The sequence below is a fragment of the Prionailurus viverrinus genome, chromosome A2 (assembly GCF_022837055.1).
Source record: "Prionailurus viverrinus isolate Anna chromosome A2, UM_Priviv_1.0, whole genome shotgun sequence".
Taxonomy (NCBI): Eukaryota; Metazoa; Chordata; class Mammalia; order Carnivora; family Felidae; genus Prionailurus; species Prionailurus viverrinus.
Genome location: NC_062562.1, coordinates 3,775,211 through 3,789,018, shown reverse-complemented (window position 1 = coordinate 3,789,018; position 13,808 = coordinate 3,775,211). Strand labels below are relative to the sequence as shown.

The 13,808-nt window shown below is 51.1% G+C and overlaps 1 protein-coding gene across 1 annotated transcript in view; it reads left to right on the top strand.

Annotated features, from left to right (window-relative positions):
* Window positions 1-9,748, top strand: part of LOC125159006 (complement C3-like) — a 39,642-nt gene extending 29,894 nt beyond the window's left edge. Inside the window, exons 28-41 of the mRNA XM_047846762.1 lie at window positions 731-887; window positions 2,554-2,717; window positions 3,797-3,955; window positions 4,099-4,158; window positions 4,275-4,365; window positions 4,483-4,534; window positions 5,840-5,927; window positions 6,008-6,097; window positions 7,949-8,054; window positions 8,254-8,343; window positions 8,520-8,603; window positions 9,160-9,243; window positions 9,335-9,470; window positions 9,566-9,748. Coding sequence (XP_047702718.1) covers window positions 731-887; window positions 2,554-2,717; window positions 3,797-3,955; window positions 4,099-4,158; window positions 4,275-4,365; window positions 4,483-4,534; window positions 5,840-5,927; window positions 6,008-6,097; window positions 7,949-8,054; window positions 8,254-8,343; window positions 8,520-8,603; window positions 9,160-9,243; window positions 9,335-9,470; window positions 9,566-9,707 — 1,503 coding nt within the window. The 3' untranslated portion in view covers window positions 9,708-9,748. The remainder of the gene's footprint in view (window positions 1-730; window positions 888-2,553; window positions 2,718-3,796; window positions 3,956-4,098; window positions 4,159-4,274; window positions 4,366-4,482; window positions 4,535-5,839; window positions 5,928-6,007; window positions 6,098-7,948; window positions 8,055-8,253; window positions 8,344-8,519; window positions 8,604-9,159; window positions 9,244-9,334; window positions 9,471-9,565) is intronic.
* The last annotated feature ends 4,060 nt before the right edge of the window (window positions 9,749-13,808 follow it).

The window sequence follows — 13,808 nt, the reverse complement described above, 5'->3', positions numbered from 1 at the left end:
TGCTATCTACTTCTGTGCCACTGCCCCCTTCCCCCCAACTCTGCATTCACTGACTCCACATAGTTTGAAATTGGCCACGGTAATATTTACGCCAAGAAAGTTCGCGAACGCTGCACATCATGTCTTCCTCCTTCGATCATCTCTCTGGGTCTCAATCTTGTCATTCGTGCAGTAGAGATGATGATGAAAATAATGCCAACCCCATAGGATCCTGAAGTTCAGCGATTGCCTGTGTGACTGCCATATAGTAAGTGTTAGCTCTGAAGCTGATGATTAGAGAAGAGGTTTCCCAGTGGGGTGCTGAAGCTGGGTCATGCTAGGTCATGAGTGTCTATCTGCGACACATATTCTCCCCTTTATGTTCAGGGCCATTACGTTGGTAGCTTGAAATTGCCCACAGTGGGAGCATTTACACCACAGTAATTGGCAGGCGATAAAACAGACCCCTGGCCCCCATACACATTCCGGAGAGCTGGTGCTTAAACTGTTACCAGTGCACCACTGGGTATATAAACTGTCCCAGGCACATCAGAGTTACTCAGCAACGAGGCAGTTCACGGATACTAAAATGTCTGGAAAACCCAAAAAAGAAAAAAAAAAGGTTCTAAACAAATATGTCCCAAGGAGAGAATCCTTCCTCATACCCAAGAATTGGCATTTGTGTGATGCTTACCACCTCTCTGTGGTTGCAATGTCCAACTTACCAGAGAACCAATCCTTTTTCTCACAGAGCCTGGAAAAGAACATCAATAAGGCAGGCGATTATATTGAATTCCACTATAGGAACCTGCGGAGACCATATTCTGTGGCCATTGCAGGCTACGCCCTGGCCCGATTAGGCAGGCTGAAGGAAGATCTCCTCGAAAAATTTCTGAGCACAGCCAAAGGTGAGTGGCAGCCTGGTGAAGAACAGAGGAATGCATGGCCATGGTTTGGGGATGGTCATGTTGAGCTGGCATGTGTGGCTCTAAGCTATGCTACGATGGGCAGCTTCAGGTTGAGCTGGAGCGGATGGTGCTAAGCCCTGCTGGCTGAATGGGTCTGAGGTGTCAGAATCCTCACTGTAAGCTACACAAGAAGGTAGCATCATTCACTCAACAGCTATGTTTTGAGCACTTGCTATGACACAGGAACAAGGACGTGGGCTCCGACGTCAGACAGACGCAAATTCAAATCCCCCTCTGCCACATTCTCACTGTGTGACTTTGTAAAAGTCACTGAACCTCCCTGGACCTCATCTGAAGAAGATACTTACATCATAGGTGGTTGACAAGATTGAAGGAGTAATGTAGGTAGAAGGTCTAGCATACAGTGAGAGCTCTATTCCGATGTTGTTGTCGTCATTATCTCAAGGGTAATTAGGATTAGATAAGATAATGCCATAGGGAATTTAGCACAGTGCCCAGCACACAGTGAGCACTTAATCATTGGCTCAGGTAATATACTGCATCAGGTTTGCACTCACTGATGTAACATATGTCAGCACATATACTGAGGTGGTTTAGCACAATGGAAGCTTGTTGTTGGTGGAAAGCTCTCTTCCAGACAGTCATGTGGAGATCTGGGCCTCTATCTTTTCATGACTATGCCACCACGGGGTGCTTGGGATCCACTCCATCTAAGCAGAAGGGGAAACGGTCAGGTGGATCATTCAAGGGAGGTAGACCAGGCATGGAAGGGGCCCCTAACATTGCCAGTGTCCATTCCATCATCCAGAGTTCAGTCATGTGGCTGCACCTGCCTGCAAAGACATATGGGAGATGCATTGCAACTGTGTGCCCAGGAGGAGGGAGCAGTGTTTTTTTTTTTAATGTTCATTTATTTTGAAAGAGAGGGCATGAGCAGGGGAGAGGCAGAGACAGTGGGAGACAGAGAGTGCAAAGCTGGCTCCGTGCTGACAGCAGACATCCTGATGTGGGCCTTGAACTCCTGAACTGTGAGATCATGATCTGAACCAAAGTTGGAAGCTCCACCGACTGAGCCACCCAGGTGTCCCTGAGGAGGGAATGCTTTTTAATGACGATCTCTGCCACAAGTGCTTTCGTGGGCACTTGGGACATCGCAGTGAATACAGCACAGCCCCTGCCAACATGGTTCACACTCCAGTTGAGGAAACAAATGAGTAAATAGATTGCTATAGAGCATCACAGTGTTAGGACAGGACAGCACATGATGTTTTAAGAGACAGAGGGAGGGCCTCACAAACTCTTCGGGTGCCATTGAAGCTGAATTGTGCAGGATGGGATTAACCGGGAATACATAGAGGGTACAGAATGTGAAAAGGCCCAGGAAGTAAGAATGACCATGGAAAGTTTAGGGAATCTCCTGTAGATAAGTGGGGCTGCAGTTGAGAATTGAAATGGAAGAGTAAAGGTTAATGAAAGAAGAGAGTGAGGCAGGAGCCAGCAGATTGAGGGCCTTGGATGTCAGTCAGGACACCTGAACACCAAGGAGTCTATTGTGAGTCTTTTTCTGAGTTTTCTTGAGCCATCTCAGGCTGGACTGTGCAGTGAGCATGGGGAACGGGATGCGGGGGGGTGCATCTCTTTGCAGAGAAGACAAGTTGGGAGGAGCCTGGCAAGCACCTCTACAACGTGGAGGCCACATCCTATGCCCTCTTGGCCCTGCTGGTGCTCAAAGACTTTGACTCTGTACGTCCCATCGCCAGCTGGCTCAATGAGCAGAGATACTACGAAGGTGGCTATGGCTCCACCCAGGCAAGTGACCCCATATCCCCCAGGCACCTGCATGCCTACCTCCTCTGGCTTCCCACTGGTCTCCCAGAGAACATGTTAACCAAGAGGGGCAGTCCTTCTGTCCCACAAGCCACAGTGGCTGTAATGGAATTGAGAGGTCAGGATTTTTTAGTTGTGAACCCAGTGGTGGAGTCCAGACTACATTCTGGATGCCCAAGCTGTGTTCTGAGCCTCCTGATATCTAGACCAGGATCTCAGTTCCACCAGCTCCCAGTGTTAGTTCATCTTACTGTGGGTTCCAGATCATGTTCTTGGACATCATCTAGGACATCATATAAGCCTCTCCGACCCAGGAGAGTGGGTTCTAGGACACGGTTTCAATAGCCTCAGTCTCCAGTTGACCCCTTTCTTCCTGGAAAGCTGCCAGTCTCTGTCCATTTGAAATCTAGAGCATATGATCAGTATCCCCAAGATCCAAATTCATTCCTTTTTTTTTAAATTTTTTTATTTTAACGTTTATTTACTTTTGAGACAGAGGGAGACAGAGCATGAGCAGGGGAGGGGCAGAGAGAGAGGGTGACACAGAATCCGAAACAGGCTCCAGGCTCTGAGCTGCCAGCACAGAGCCCAACGCGGGGCTCAAACCCATGGACCACGAGATCATGACCTGAGCCGGAGTCGGACGCTTCACCGACTGAGCGACCCAGGCGCCCCTCCAACTTCATTCCTTTTACACAAATGGGTTCTAAACACATTCTCAGTGGCTCCGAGCCTTTGTCCTAGACTCTGCCCTGGATGGGTTGTGCCATATTTTCAATGGTGCTAGAGTTTCAGTCCTATACCTACAATTTCTGGTGGATTCTCGACCTGTTCTCAGTGTGTCCAAGCTCTTGTCTAAGCCACTGTCCCTTGGAGAATCAAGAACAAGTCCTCAGTGTCTAACAACCCCTAATCTTATCCTCACCTTCTCTGGGGCAGGGGGTCCTAAGCTATAGTCCCAGTACATCCTTCCCTCTGATCTGAGTCTCTTCCCTCCCCAGTGGGTTCTAACCACTTTCTCAGTCTCCTGGCTCACCTTCATTCTTTCTCATGGGCTCTAGGCCACCTTCATGGTGTTCCAGGCCTTGGCCCAATTCCAGAAGGATGTCCCTGACCACAAGGACCTGAACCTGGAAGTATCCATTGAACTGCCCAGCCGCAGCTCTGCGATCAGGCACACCATCCTCTGGGAATCTGCTAGCCTCCAGCGGTCAGCAGAGGTACAACTGCCTAGCCAAACGCTTGCTGCCCCCCTCCACAACAACCAGTGTTTGCCACAGGCGAGAAATAGGGCATATGACTGTAGCAACCAGGGGAAGGCTTGGTACCAACACCCTCTCTCCTCTCTCCTTTCTCCCTGCAGACCAAGAAAAATGAGGATTTCGTAGTAACAGCTAAAGGGAAGGGACAAGGCACCTTGTCGGTAAGGAACAGGAACACACACCAGCTTGGCCCACCTTCTCTCAACCCCTCTGGCCCCGAGGGACGCTCTTCTCAACTCAAGTGGGCTGACACTGCATTGCCCTGTGATCTCACCAGGTGGTGACAATGTACCATGCCAAGCTCAAAAGCAACCACACCTGCAAGAAGTTTGACCTCAGGGTTGATATACGACGAGCTCCTGAAGATGGTAAAAGAGTTAAGACCCTACCTGTTACCCTTCCCCCGCCCTCATTCTAATGTCTGCCTCCTTCCTGAGTTGGGACCCAGGGACACCTCCCTCCCATTTTTCTGTCTGTGTTTCTAGTCAAGAGGCCTCAGGAATCCCTGGACACCATGATCCTTGACATCTGTACCAGGTAAGTGATGGGTCACTGGGGGTCATCTTGGCCATTCCTCTGTCTATAGCAAGACTTCTCCTTTCCATGACCTAATCCTTTCTAAGAGCATATTGTGCATCTGGTATTGTCTGAAGTACCTGCCAGGAGGTGGGTACCCCAGGCAGTCCTCACTTTGCATTGGCAGTCCAACACGAGCGATGGCCCCATAACCTGAAATTATTCAAGCACTGTCAACAAATCAGTGGGGGAAGTTGCCATTGTTGCATGACCTTTAAAGCGTTTTATCACAGCTTCAGAACTCTCAAACTGCCAGTTAGGAAGGTACAGAGAAATGGAAATTACAGTAACATGAGAATTTGTTTAGCATGCTGTAAACTACAACATTAGAACACGGAGATAACAAGCAATTCTTGTTCTCCTTTGTAAAACACTTACCAAAAGTGCTGTGGGTCTTCCTTCTGTGGTGTCACTTGGGGTAGGGATTGAGCAGGCATCTTTCCTATGACATAGTGAGCTGTCACGCTCCCTGCTAAGTTAGGTCAACTTCCAACTCTAATCTTTTGAGCAGCCGATGTCACAAGACAGCCGGTCGGTCCCTCCAATGGCAGCAAGGGTGACATTCGCACAGTCTGCTGTTCCTTCTCTAACTCCGTTTCTGTGCTTTCAAATTTTCCCTCCAGTGTCTTCATTTCTCTGCTGCCTTTCATCTTGGCTGGCAGATCCCTCTGCCAGTTGACCAGTTTTGTGAAACGTCATGCGGTTTATCCCTGGGAGATAAGGAAGTACCACAACCACAGGCCTTGCTGTCTGGGCATGAACTGCTCAGTGACCCATCACAGACAGACTTTGAAAGGAATGACGTGATTGGTCACTGACCGTGATGCGTGTCTGTGATTTGCACAATGATTGGTGGACTCGAGATCCAGAGACAAGATTTGTACTCGTACTTTATGCAATTACGACTGCTGTACCCTGGTGCTGGGGGCCTGGCGTTATTGGGCTAGACCATGGTAACATTTTCTCGTCTGCATTTTCTGGACGAATTGAGGCATGGAGAGGTCAAGTGACTCATCAAATGTCATATGGAGCTGGGATTTGAACCCGTGCAAAGGGGCTCCAGAGCCTGAGATTTTAGTCACCTTGACCATGACACTGCCTTTCCTTTATTCCATTTGGGGAGTGTTTCCCACAATCTAATATCCTTCTGTGCTGCTGTGTGGGAACCAGTAACCCCAGTCTCTGACCAGACCCCCTTGTGCAGACACTGTGCCCCAGGGCTGACCCTACCCTGGGACCCAAGTGCCCTCTCCCTGCCCTATTCAGGTACCTGGGAGACCAGGATGCTACCATGTCGATCCTGGATATATCCATGATGACTGGCTTTTCTCCTGACACTGGTGACCTTGACCTGGTATGAAGGGCTTGGGCTTGGGGGCTGGGTCAGAGGGCAGAGGCCTCAGGAGGATATTCATAAGTCTTACCCTTCCCCAGTTGAGCAACGGCATTGACAGATACATCTCTATGTACGAGCTGAACAAGGCCTTCTCAAATAAGAACACCGTCACCATCTACCTGGACAAGGTAAGGCTTCCAATGGGGATCTGACGTCTACCAGGCAGGCCTCCTTCTGAGCCACACCAGGCCCAGTCTAGGAAGTGAGGGGTCTGTGCTGCTGGGTGGTGGAGGGAAGGGGCATAAAAAGAAGGTGGACAACCCAGGTCATCTCATCTTTTCTAAGCAGCTTACCTTCTGACCAGTCTCATTTCAACCTCATTTTATACTTGCTTCCTCCAACTTCTCATTGTAGTCCTAAACAACTTTTGAAAGGAGCCACTTGGGTTTAAAAAATAAAGTGCTCAGTGCTGAAAAGCATTCCCCTTGCTCCGCACCCCCTGGGTTTTCTCTCTCCGTGTTTGCTCTCCATCGGACTCTGTCACTGCCTTCCTCTCTAACATTGACTTGAGCTTCCTCCTCTCCCCTATTTACATCTTCCCGTTTCCCTATCCTCACATGCCCCCTGCTAACTTCCAAAATTCCCAAAGTCCCCTCACCCCATACTAGTCAGCATAAGTAACACTAGCTGCTGTAATAAGCCTCTCAAGAATATGAGGGTCCGAACACAAGAGTCTTGTGCCTCCCACTCAGGTAAAGTCCAGTTGTGAGGCTAAGGGAAGGGTTTTCTGCTCCACACAGTAAGTCAGGGATCCACTCACATTCCTTCTTGGGGCTCTGCAATCCCTAGGATCTTAGAGTCCTCTGCTGGACCCCTCCTCCCTGGAAGAAAAGAGGATTGTGCATGAGCTAGTGGTCGACGTTTTCTTGTACTGGAGTTTTAGTGCACTTAAATTTTTATAGGATTCCAACCTTACAGGGAAATTGCAGAGCAGTAAAACACAGTTCCATATACTCTCTACCCAACTTCATTAAGTGCTAGCCTGTTCCTCCAAGTACACCTGTCTATGCATATCTATTTCTGTTTCTCTCTCTCTCCCTTTCTTTGTCTTTATTTTTTCAGCTTGAATGGGGTATCATTGACATATAAAATTGTGTAAGTTTAAGGTGCATAACATAATGATTTGATGTGTGTGTATATTGGGAAATGATCACCACCATAAGTTTACTTAACACATGTATTACTTCACATAGTTTTAATGCATGCGCATGTGTGTTTGTGTGTGTGTGTGATGAGAACTTTTAAGATCTACCCTCTCAATAAGTTTTTCTTTTCAGTTTTCTAATGTTTATTTATTTTGAGAGAGACAGAGAACACAAGCAGGGGAGGGGCAGAGAGACGTAAAGACAGAATCCCAAGAAGGCTCTGTGCTGTCAGAGCAGAGCCCAATGTGGGGCTCAAAGTCACAAACCCATGAGATCATGACCTGACCTGAGATAAAGAGTCGGATATTTAACCGACTATGCCCTCCTGGTGCCATCCCATAACAACTTTTAAATATAGCATTCAGTACCATTAACCGTGGATATTTTCATGGGCAGAGACAGCAGTCTGGTGGCCAGAACTCAATCACATGGCCACACTGAACTAGGAAAGGAAGCTGGCAGGGATAATGTAGCTTCAAGCCTTGGAGAAGTGGAAATGGCTGTGTTGAAGTGCTCATCAGTCTTTTGGTGGAGACTCCTGCTCCCTCACTTTCTCCACCACTGTCTCAACCCCCAGGACCCTATGCTGGGCTCCGTTCCGTGTGGCCCACTGACCAGCCTCCTCCTTCCCCCCAGATCTCACACGACCTGTCGCCCCACTGACCAGCCTCCTCCTTCCCCCCCAGATCTCACACGACCTGTCGCCCCACTGACCACCCTCCTCCTCCCCACCCAGATCTCACACGACCTGTCGCCCCACTGACCAGCCTCCTCCTTCCCCCCAGATCTCACACGACCTCTCGCCCCACTGACCAGCCTCCTCCTTCCCCCCAGATCTCACATGACCAGGAGGACTGTCTGACCTTCAGAGTGCACCAGTACTTCAACGTGGGGCTTATCCAGCCCGGGTCGGTCAAGGTGTACTCCTATTACAACCTGGGTGAGCAGCCCACCTAGGGTCTGGGGGGCCTGGGGGGGCTGGGGGTCCAAGGGATCCATGCAAGGCGGGTGCCGGAGGGTCCCAGGGTTGGGGACCTGGCCTCTCCAGGTCTGAGGGACTGGAGTTGGGAATCCAAGCCCCTGGGTCTCTGGGCTGGAGGCCCTAGCCCTCTGACACCTCCCTGCCACTCTGCCCACAGATGAGAATTGCATCCGGTTCTACCACCCAGACAAAGAAGACGGGTTGTTGAGCAAGCTCTGTCACAAAGACATGTGCCGCTGTGCCGAGGGTGGGTGCAGAGAAGCCCGGAAGGGTGGACACACACCCCTGGATCCTCCTTCCATGGGGGTGGCCCAAGGGGGCTCTGAAAGCCCACACCCAGTGGACACCCACACGGACCCAGGGGCGGGGGGCCCTGGACAACACGTGTGATGTAACCATGTCCCCCACTCATCCACCACACAGAGAACTGCTTCATGCACCCGATGGATGAAAAGATAACCCTGGACGACCGTCTGGACAAGGCCTGTGAACCAGGAGTAGACTATGGTGAGTGGACACGTGCACGTGGGTGCCTGGGTGAGCGACACTGTGTGGCCATGGCTGTGTGTGTGACTGGCTGTGAGTGCCCCTGGCTGCATATGGCTATACGTCAGCCTGTGGTTGCAGCCGATGTGTGTGTGTGTGTGTAAATGTGTTATGAGGGGCCATGAGTGCACGGGGAGCCACGCTAATGAGTCGGCCGGGTGTGCAGCCAGTGTGAGAGTGGATATGGTCATCTGCCCGTTTTGTGTGTGACATTGTAGTCGTGCCAAGCCATGGAGATGAGAGACAGTGCTTGTGGGGGATAGTGGATGGGTGTTATGCATAGGACTCCACTGTGGTGAGTATAATTGTGCACATGGCCGTGTGTGGCTGTGACGTGGTGGTTGTGGGAAGACATGTGGCAGGTGTGTTACTGGGGGGCAGGGACTGTTGCACGTGTGGCTGTGACCCTGCACGTGTCTGCTTGGGGACGCCATATGCCCAGGTGCGCCTGCAGCTGAGGGTCCCCGCAGCCCCCCTTGCCCGTGACCCCACCGTCCTTCCCCTCCTCCCCCATCAGTGTACAAGACCAGGCTTCTCAAGAAGGAGCTGTCGTCAGACTTTGATGATTACGTAATGGTCGTCGAGCAGATCATCAAATCAGGTCAGCCCTGCAGTCTGTGTTCTGTCTTTCCACTTCCTTCTTGCTGGTTCCCTGCCCTCCCCGACTCAGCGTCCCTGTCTGTCCCTTCCAGGCTCTGATGAGGTGCAGGTTGGACAGGAGCGCAGGTTCATCAGCCACATCAAGTGCAGAGAAGCCCTGAAGCTGCAGGAGGGGAAACACTACCTCATGTGGGGCATGTCCGCCGACCTGTGGGGAGAGAAACCCAAGTGAGTGTCAGCCCTCTGCATGCCCCACCCCCCGCAGTGGGTCGCCCCTTCCCATGCTTTCCCTGCCCTGATCCTGACCTGTTGCCATCCCCCAGCATCAAGTATGTCATCGGGAAGGACACCTGGGTGGAACAGTGGCCAGAGGCTGATGAATGCCAGGATGAGGAGAATGAGAAGCTGTGTCAAGACCTGGCCAACTTCACTGAGAACATGGTTGTCTTTGGCTGTCCCAACTGACCCCTGCCCCCAGTCCCCACAATAAAGCTTCACTGAGAGTTCATGTGTCTCCCAAAGTCGGAAGGTCTCGGAGAGGGAGGAAGAGGCAGCTGTGATCCCCTGCTTCCTCCCCTGCAACTCCTTCCTCCCTGTGGATCACCTGCACGTTTGCTTCCTCCCCCGGGGAGCCCGTGCCCACATGCACCTGCACTGCACCTGCACGTAGTCTGAAGTGAGCCTGCGTTTGCGCCAACTGCTCACCTACTTGCTTTCTTTCCACCTGCGTAGTGACCTGTGTGTCCTCTGCCTCTTTTTCAGGGTCCTCACCAGTATCTTCACCTACATCCTTCTCTCATCCACTGTGTGGGTACCAGTATCCTCACCTGCTTTACCCCAGCCCTCACGAGCATCATTATGCACGAAGGCTCCACAGTCCTCTGCCTCCTCACCTTCATCCCCACCTGGATCCTCCCCCTCCTCATCTTCATCCCCGCCTGGATCCTTCCCTTCCTCACTTTCCTCCCACCTGGATTCTCTGCCTCCTCACCTTCCTCCCACCTGGACCCTCTGCCTCCTCACCTTCCTTCCACCTGGATCCTCTGCCTCCTCACCGTCCTCCCACCTGGATCTTCCCCCTCCTTACCTTCTTCCCACCTCGTCCTCCACCTCCTCACCTTCATCCCCACCTGGATCCTGTCTCCTCACCTGCCTCCCCACCTGGACCCTCCGCCTCCTCACTTTCCTCCCACCTGGATCCTCTCCCTCCTCATCTTCCTCCCACCTGGATCCTCTGCCTCCTTACCTTCCTCCCCTCCTGGATCTTCACCCTCCTCACCTTCCTCCTACCTGGATCCTCCCCCTCCTCAACTTCCTCCCACCGGGATCCTCTGCCTCCTTACCTTCCTCCCCTCCTGGATCCTCCCCCTCCTTGCCTTCCTCCCACCTGGATCCTCCCCTCTTCACCATCTTTCCCTCCTGGATCCTCCCCTCCTGGATCCTCCCCCTCCTCACCTTCCTCCCACCTGGATCCTCTGCCTCCTCGCCTTCCTCCTACCTGGATATTGTGTCCTCACCTTCCTCCCACGTGGATCCTCTGCCTCCTCACCTCCTCTCAACTGGATCCTCCCCCTCCTCACCTTCCTCCCACCTGGATCCTCCCCCCCTCACCTTCCTCCCCACCTGGATCCTGTCTCCCTACCTTCATCCCCACCTGGATCCTCCACCTCCTCACCTTCTCCCCACTTGCCCCTCATCTGCAGCTCACTTACAACTCCATTCACTTTGCCTGCATTCCAAGCAGCTGTGCCCAGAAGGGGGCGTTAAGGGGCAGGCTGGGCTCATTTCCACTGGAGATATGCGTGAACCAGGGAGGGGAAGGAATGAGTCAGCATTCAAGGGCTGAAGGGGGGTTGTCGTGGGGGTATTGCGGTCACAGGTGAATAGTTTCACTCTCTGCAGACGGAACGGAGTCCCTGGATGTCTCTTGTGTTTAATAACACCACCGGTACGTCTAGGTCTGTAGATGTTGGGATCCAGTCCCTGACTCTAGATGAGGTCATCATGGGAAAAGCCCTGAGCCTGGCACTCACCCCTTCTCAGCCCATTTCCTGTGTGAAATTGGCTGTGTCCTGTGAACCCCACCGGGTCCTGTGAACCCCACCTCCCAATTCCAGGAATATGAGGGAAATATATTCACCGTCCCTCCTGCTACTTCCAGTCCCTGGTTGTCAGCACCCCTGTCAAGGGGAGACTCAAAAGACCTCATCACTCATTAGGTGTCCCAGCCGACCTCTGTCAGGTTGCCCCTCCGGCCACCTTTATGTCCTTCTTGTCATGGTTTTTCATGCCAATTCCCCCTTTCTTCTGCCCTGGGATTCATTTTCTTCCTTTTTTTTTTTCAGAAAAAAAAAAAAAGACATTGGGTATTGTTCTGTTTGGGCACCTGTGGTTCCAGACTGCAAACAGCACAGACCTGATCATGAGACTCACATTCTAAAGACAGTGTAGAGTTGATTTCAGACAGTTAAGGTGTCCAAAAAGGAATGAAGAACAGGGCATTGTGAGAAAACCTGCCTATGTTGGGGCCACCACTATGGTTGTTTAGATCAAATAATGGTCATTTTATGTGTCAACCTAGCTAGGCTATGGTTTACTCAAACACTGATCTCCATGCTGCTGCATAGGTAAATCTTAGATGTGATTCACACCTACAGTCAGTTGACTTTCAGGTTACACTTGATGATGTGAGTGGGCCTCATCCAATCAGTTGAAGGGCAGAAGAGGAAAAGAATCGGTTTCCTAAGGAAGATGGAATTCAGGATATCAGCATAGAAATTCTGCCCGAGTTTCTAGCCTTTAGACTCAAAACTATAACATCAACTCTTAAATGAATCTCCAGCCTGCTGGCTTGTCTGTGGATTTTAGACTTGCTAAACCCCAGTCACATGAGCCAATTCCTTAAAATAAATTGTGTATGTGTGCATGTGTGTGTGTGTGTCTGTGTGTGAGTGCAGACAGATAGATGATAGATAATAACAGGTGGTAGATGGATGGATGGATGAGTGGAAAAATGGATGGATGGATGGATGGATGGAGATATATTACTGGTTCTCTTTCTCTGGAGAGTCATGACTAATGCAGATGGTCAGGGAATACAAAGAAACCTATCGTGAGGAGGGGATTCTTAAGCCAACACACAGATGACAAAGAGGAGAAAGCCTTGGAGGATTTGAGCCACGAGGTGTAATGTGCTAGCCCCTGACCACTCCGTGGGAAGCCACTGCAAGATTTTTTAATTTTTTTTTAATGTTTATTTATGTTTGAGACAATGCGAGAGACAGAGTGCAAGCAGCAGAGGGACAGACAGAGGGAGACCCAGAATCAAAAGTGGGCTCCAGGCTCTGAGCCGTCAGCCCAGAGCCCAACGCGGGGCTCAAACTCACGAACCATGAGATCATGACCTGAGCTGAAGTCGGATGCTTAACTGACTGAGCCACTCAGGCGCCCCAGCTGCTGCAAGATTTTAAGCAGGGAAGACATGAAGGCTGTTTGGAAAGCTGATGGTAGCAATTCCAATCCTAGCTATCTGCCCAAAGACTTGGAAGCTGGTACCAGACAAATACACGTGCGAGCATGCTCATAGCAGCACTTTGCCCAGTAGCCCAAAGGTGGAAACGACTGAAGCATCCCTCAGCGCGTGAATGGGCAAGCAAACTGGGATGTGTCCATACACTAGAACATTCCTCAGCCCTAACAAGGAAGGACCTGGCTGAGACTTGAAAACATTATACTCAGTGAAGGAAGCCAGACACAAAAGACCACAGGTTGTGTATTTCCACTTTTATGAAATACCTGAACTATTCAGGACAGGTAACTCCCATAGAGCAGGAAAGCTGACTAGTGGTTGGCAGGGGCTGGGAGGCCTGGGGGATGGGGACTGCTTTATGGGTATGGGCTTACCTTTCGAGGCGCTGAAAATGTCTGGGGGCCAGACAGAGTTGTCCGACTGTGGAAATGCCCTAAATACCGCTGAACTGCTCACTTTAAAATGGTTGCTTTTACGTTATGTGAATTTCACCTCTAAAATAAAAGAAAATAGTAAATTAAATTAAATTAAATTATATAAATTAAAGGAAACAAATACACAAGTTCACACTTGTAGAGGGCAGAGAATGAATTATGAGGTGGCAAGAGGCAGAGAGAACGTCCAGCTGGAAACCACTGCAAGAATCAGGCCAGAAATGACAGATGCCCTAGTGTGTTAGTGCAGTCTGGCGGCTGTAACAAGATGCCCTACACCGGGCGCCTCAAACGGCAGACATGCATCTCTCAGGGTTCCGGAGGCTGGAAGTCTGAGACACAGGTGCCAGCTTGGTCGGGCTCTGGTGAGGGCTCTGTTCCTGGCTTGTAGACGGTGGCCCTCTCACCGGGTCCTCAAACGTCTTCAAATGGCAGAGACGGAGAGGAAGAGGGAGAGAGGGAGGGAGAGAGTCTCCGTCAGGGGCACTCATCCCATTCAGGAAGACTCCACCCTCCTGACCTAACCGCCTCCCCAGGGCCCCACCTACAGAGGCCATCAGGTAGGTGATCAGGACATCACCAAATGAACGGGGAGGGGCACAG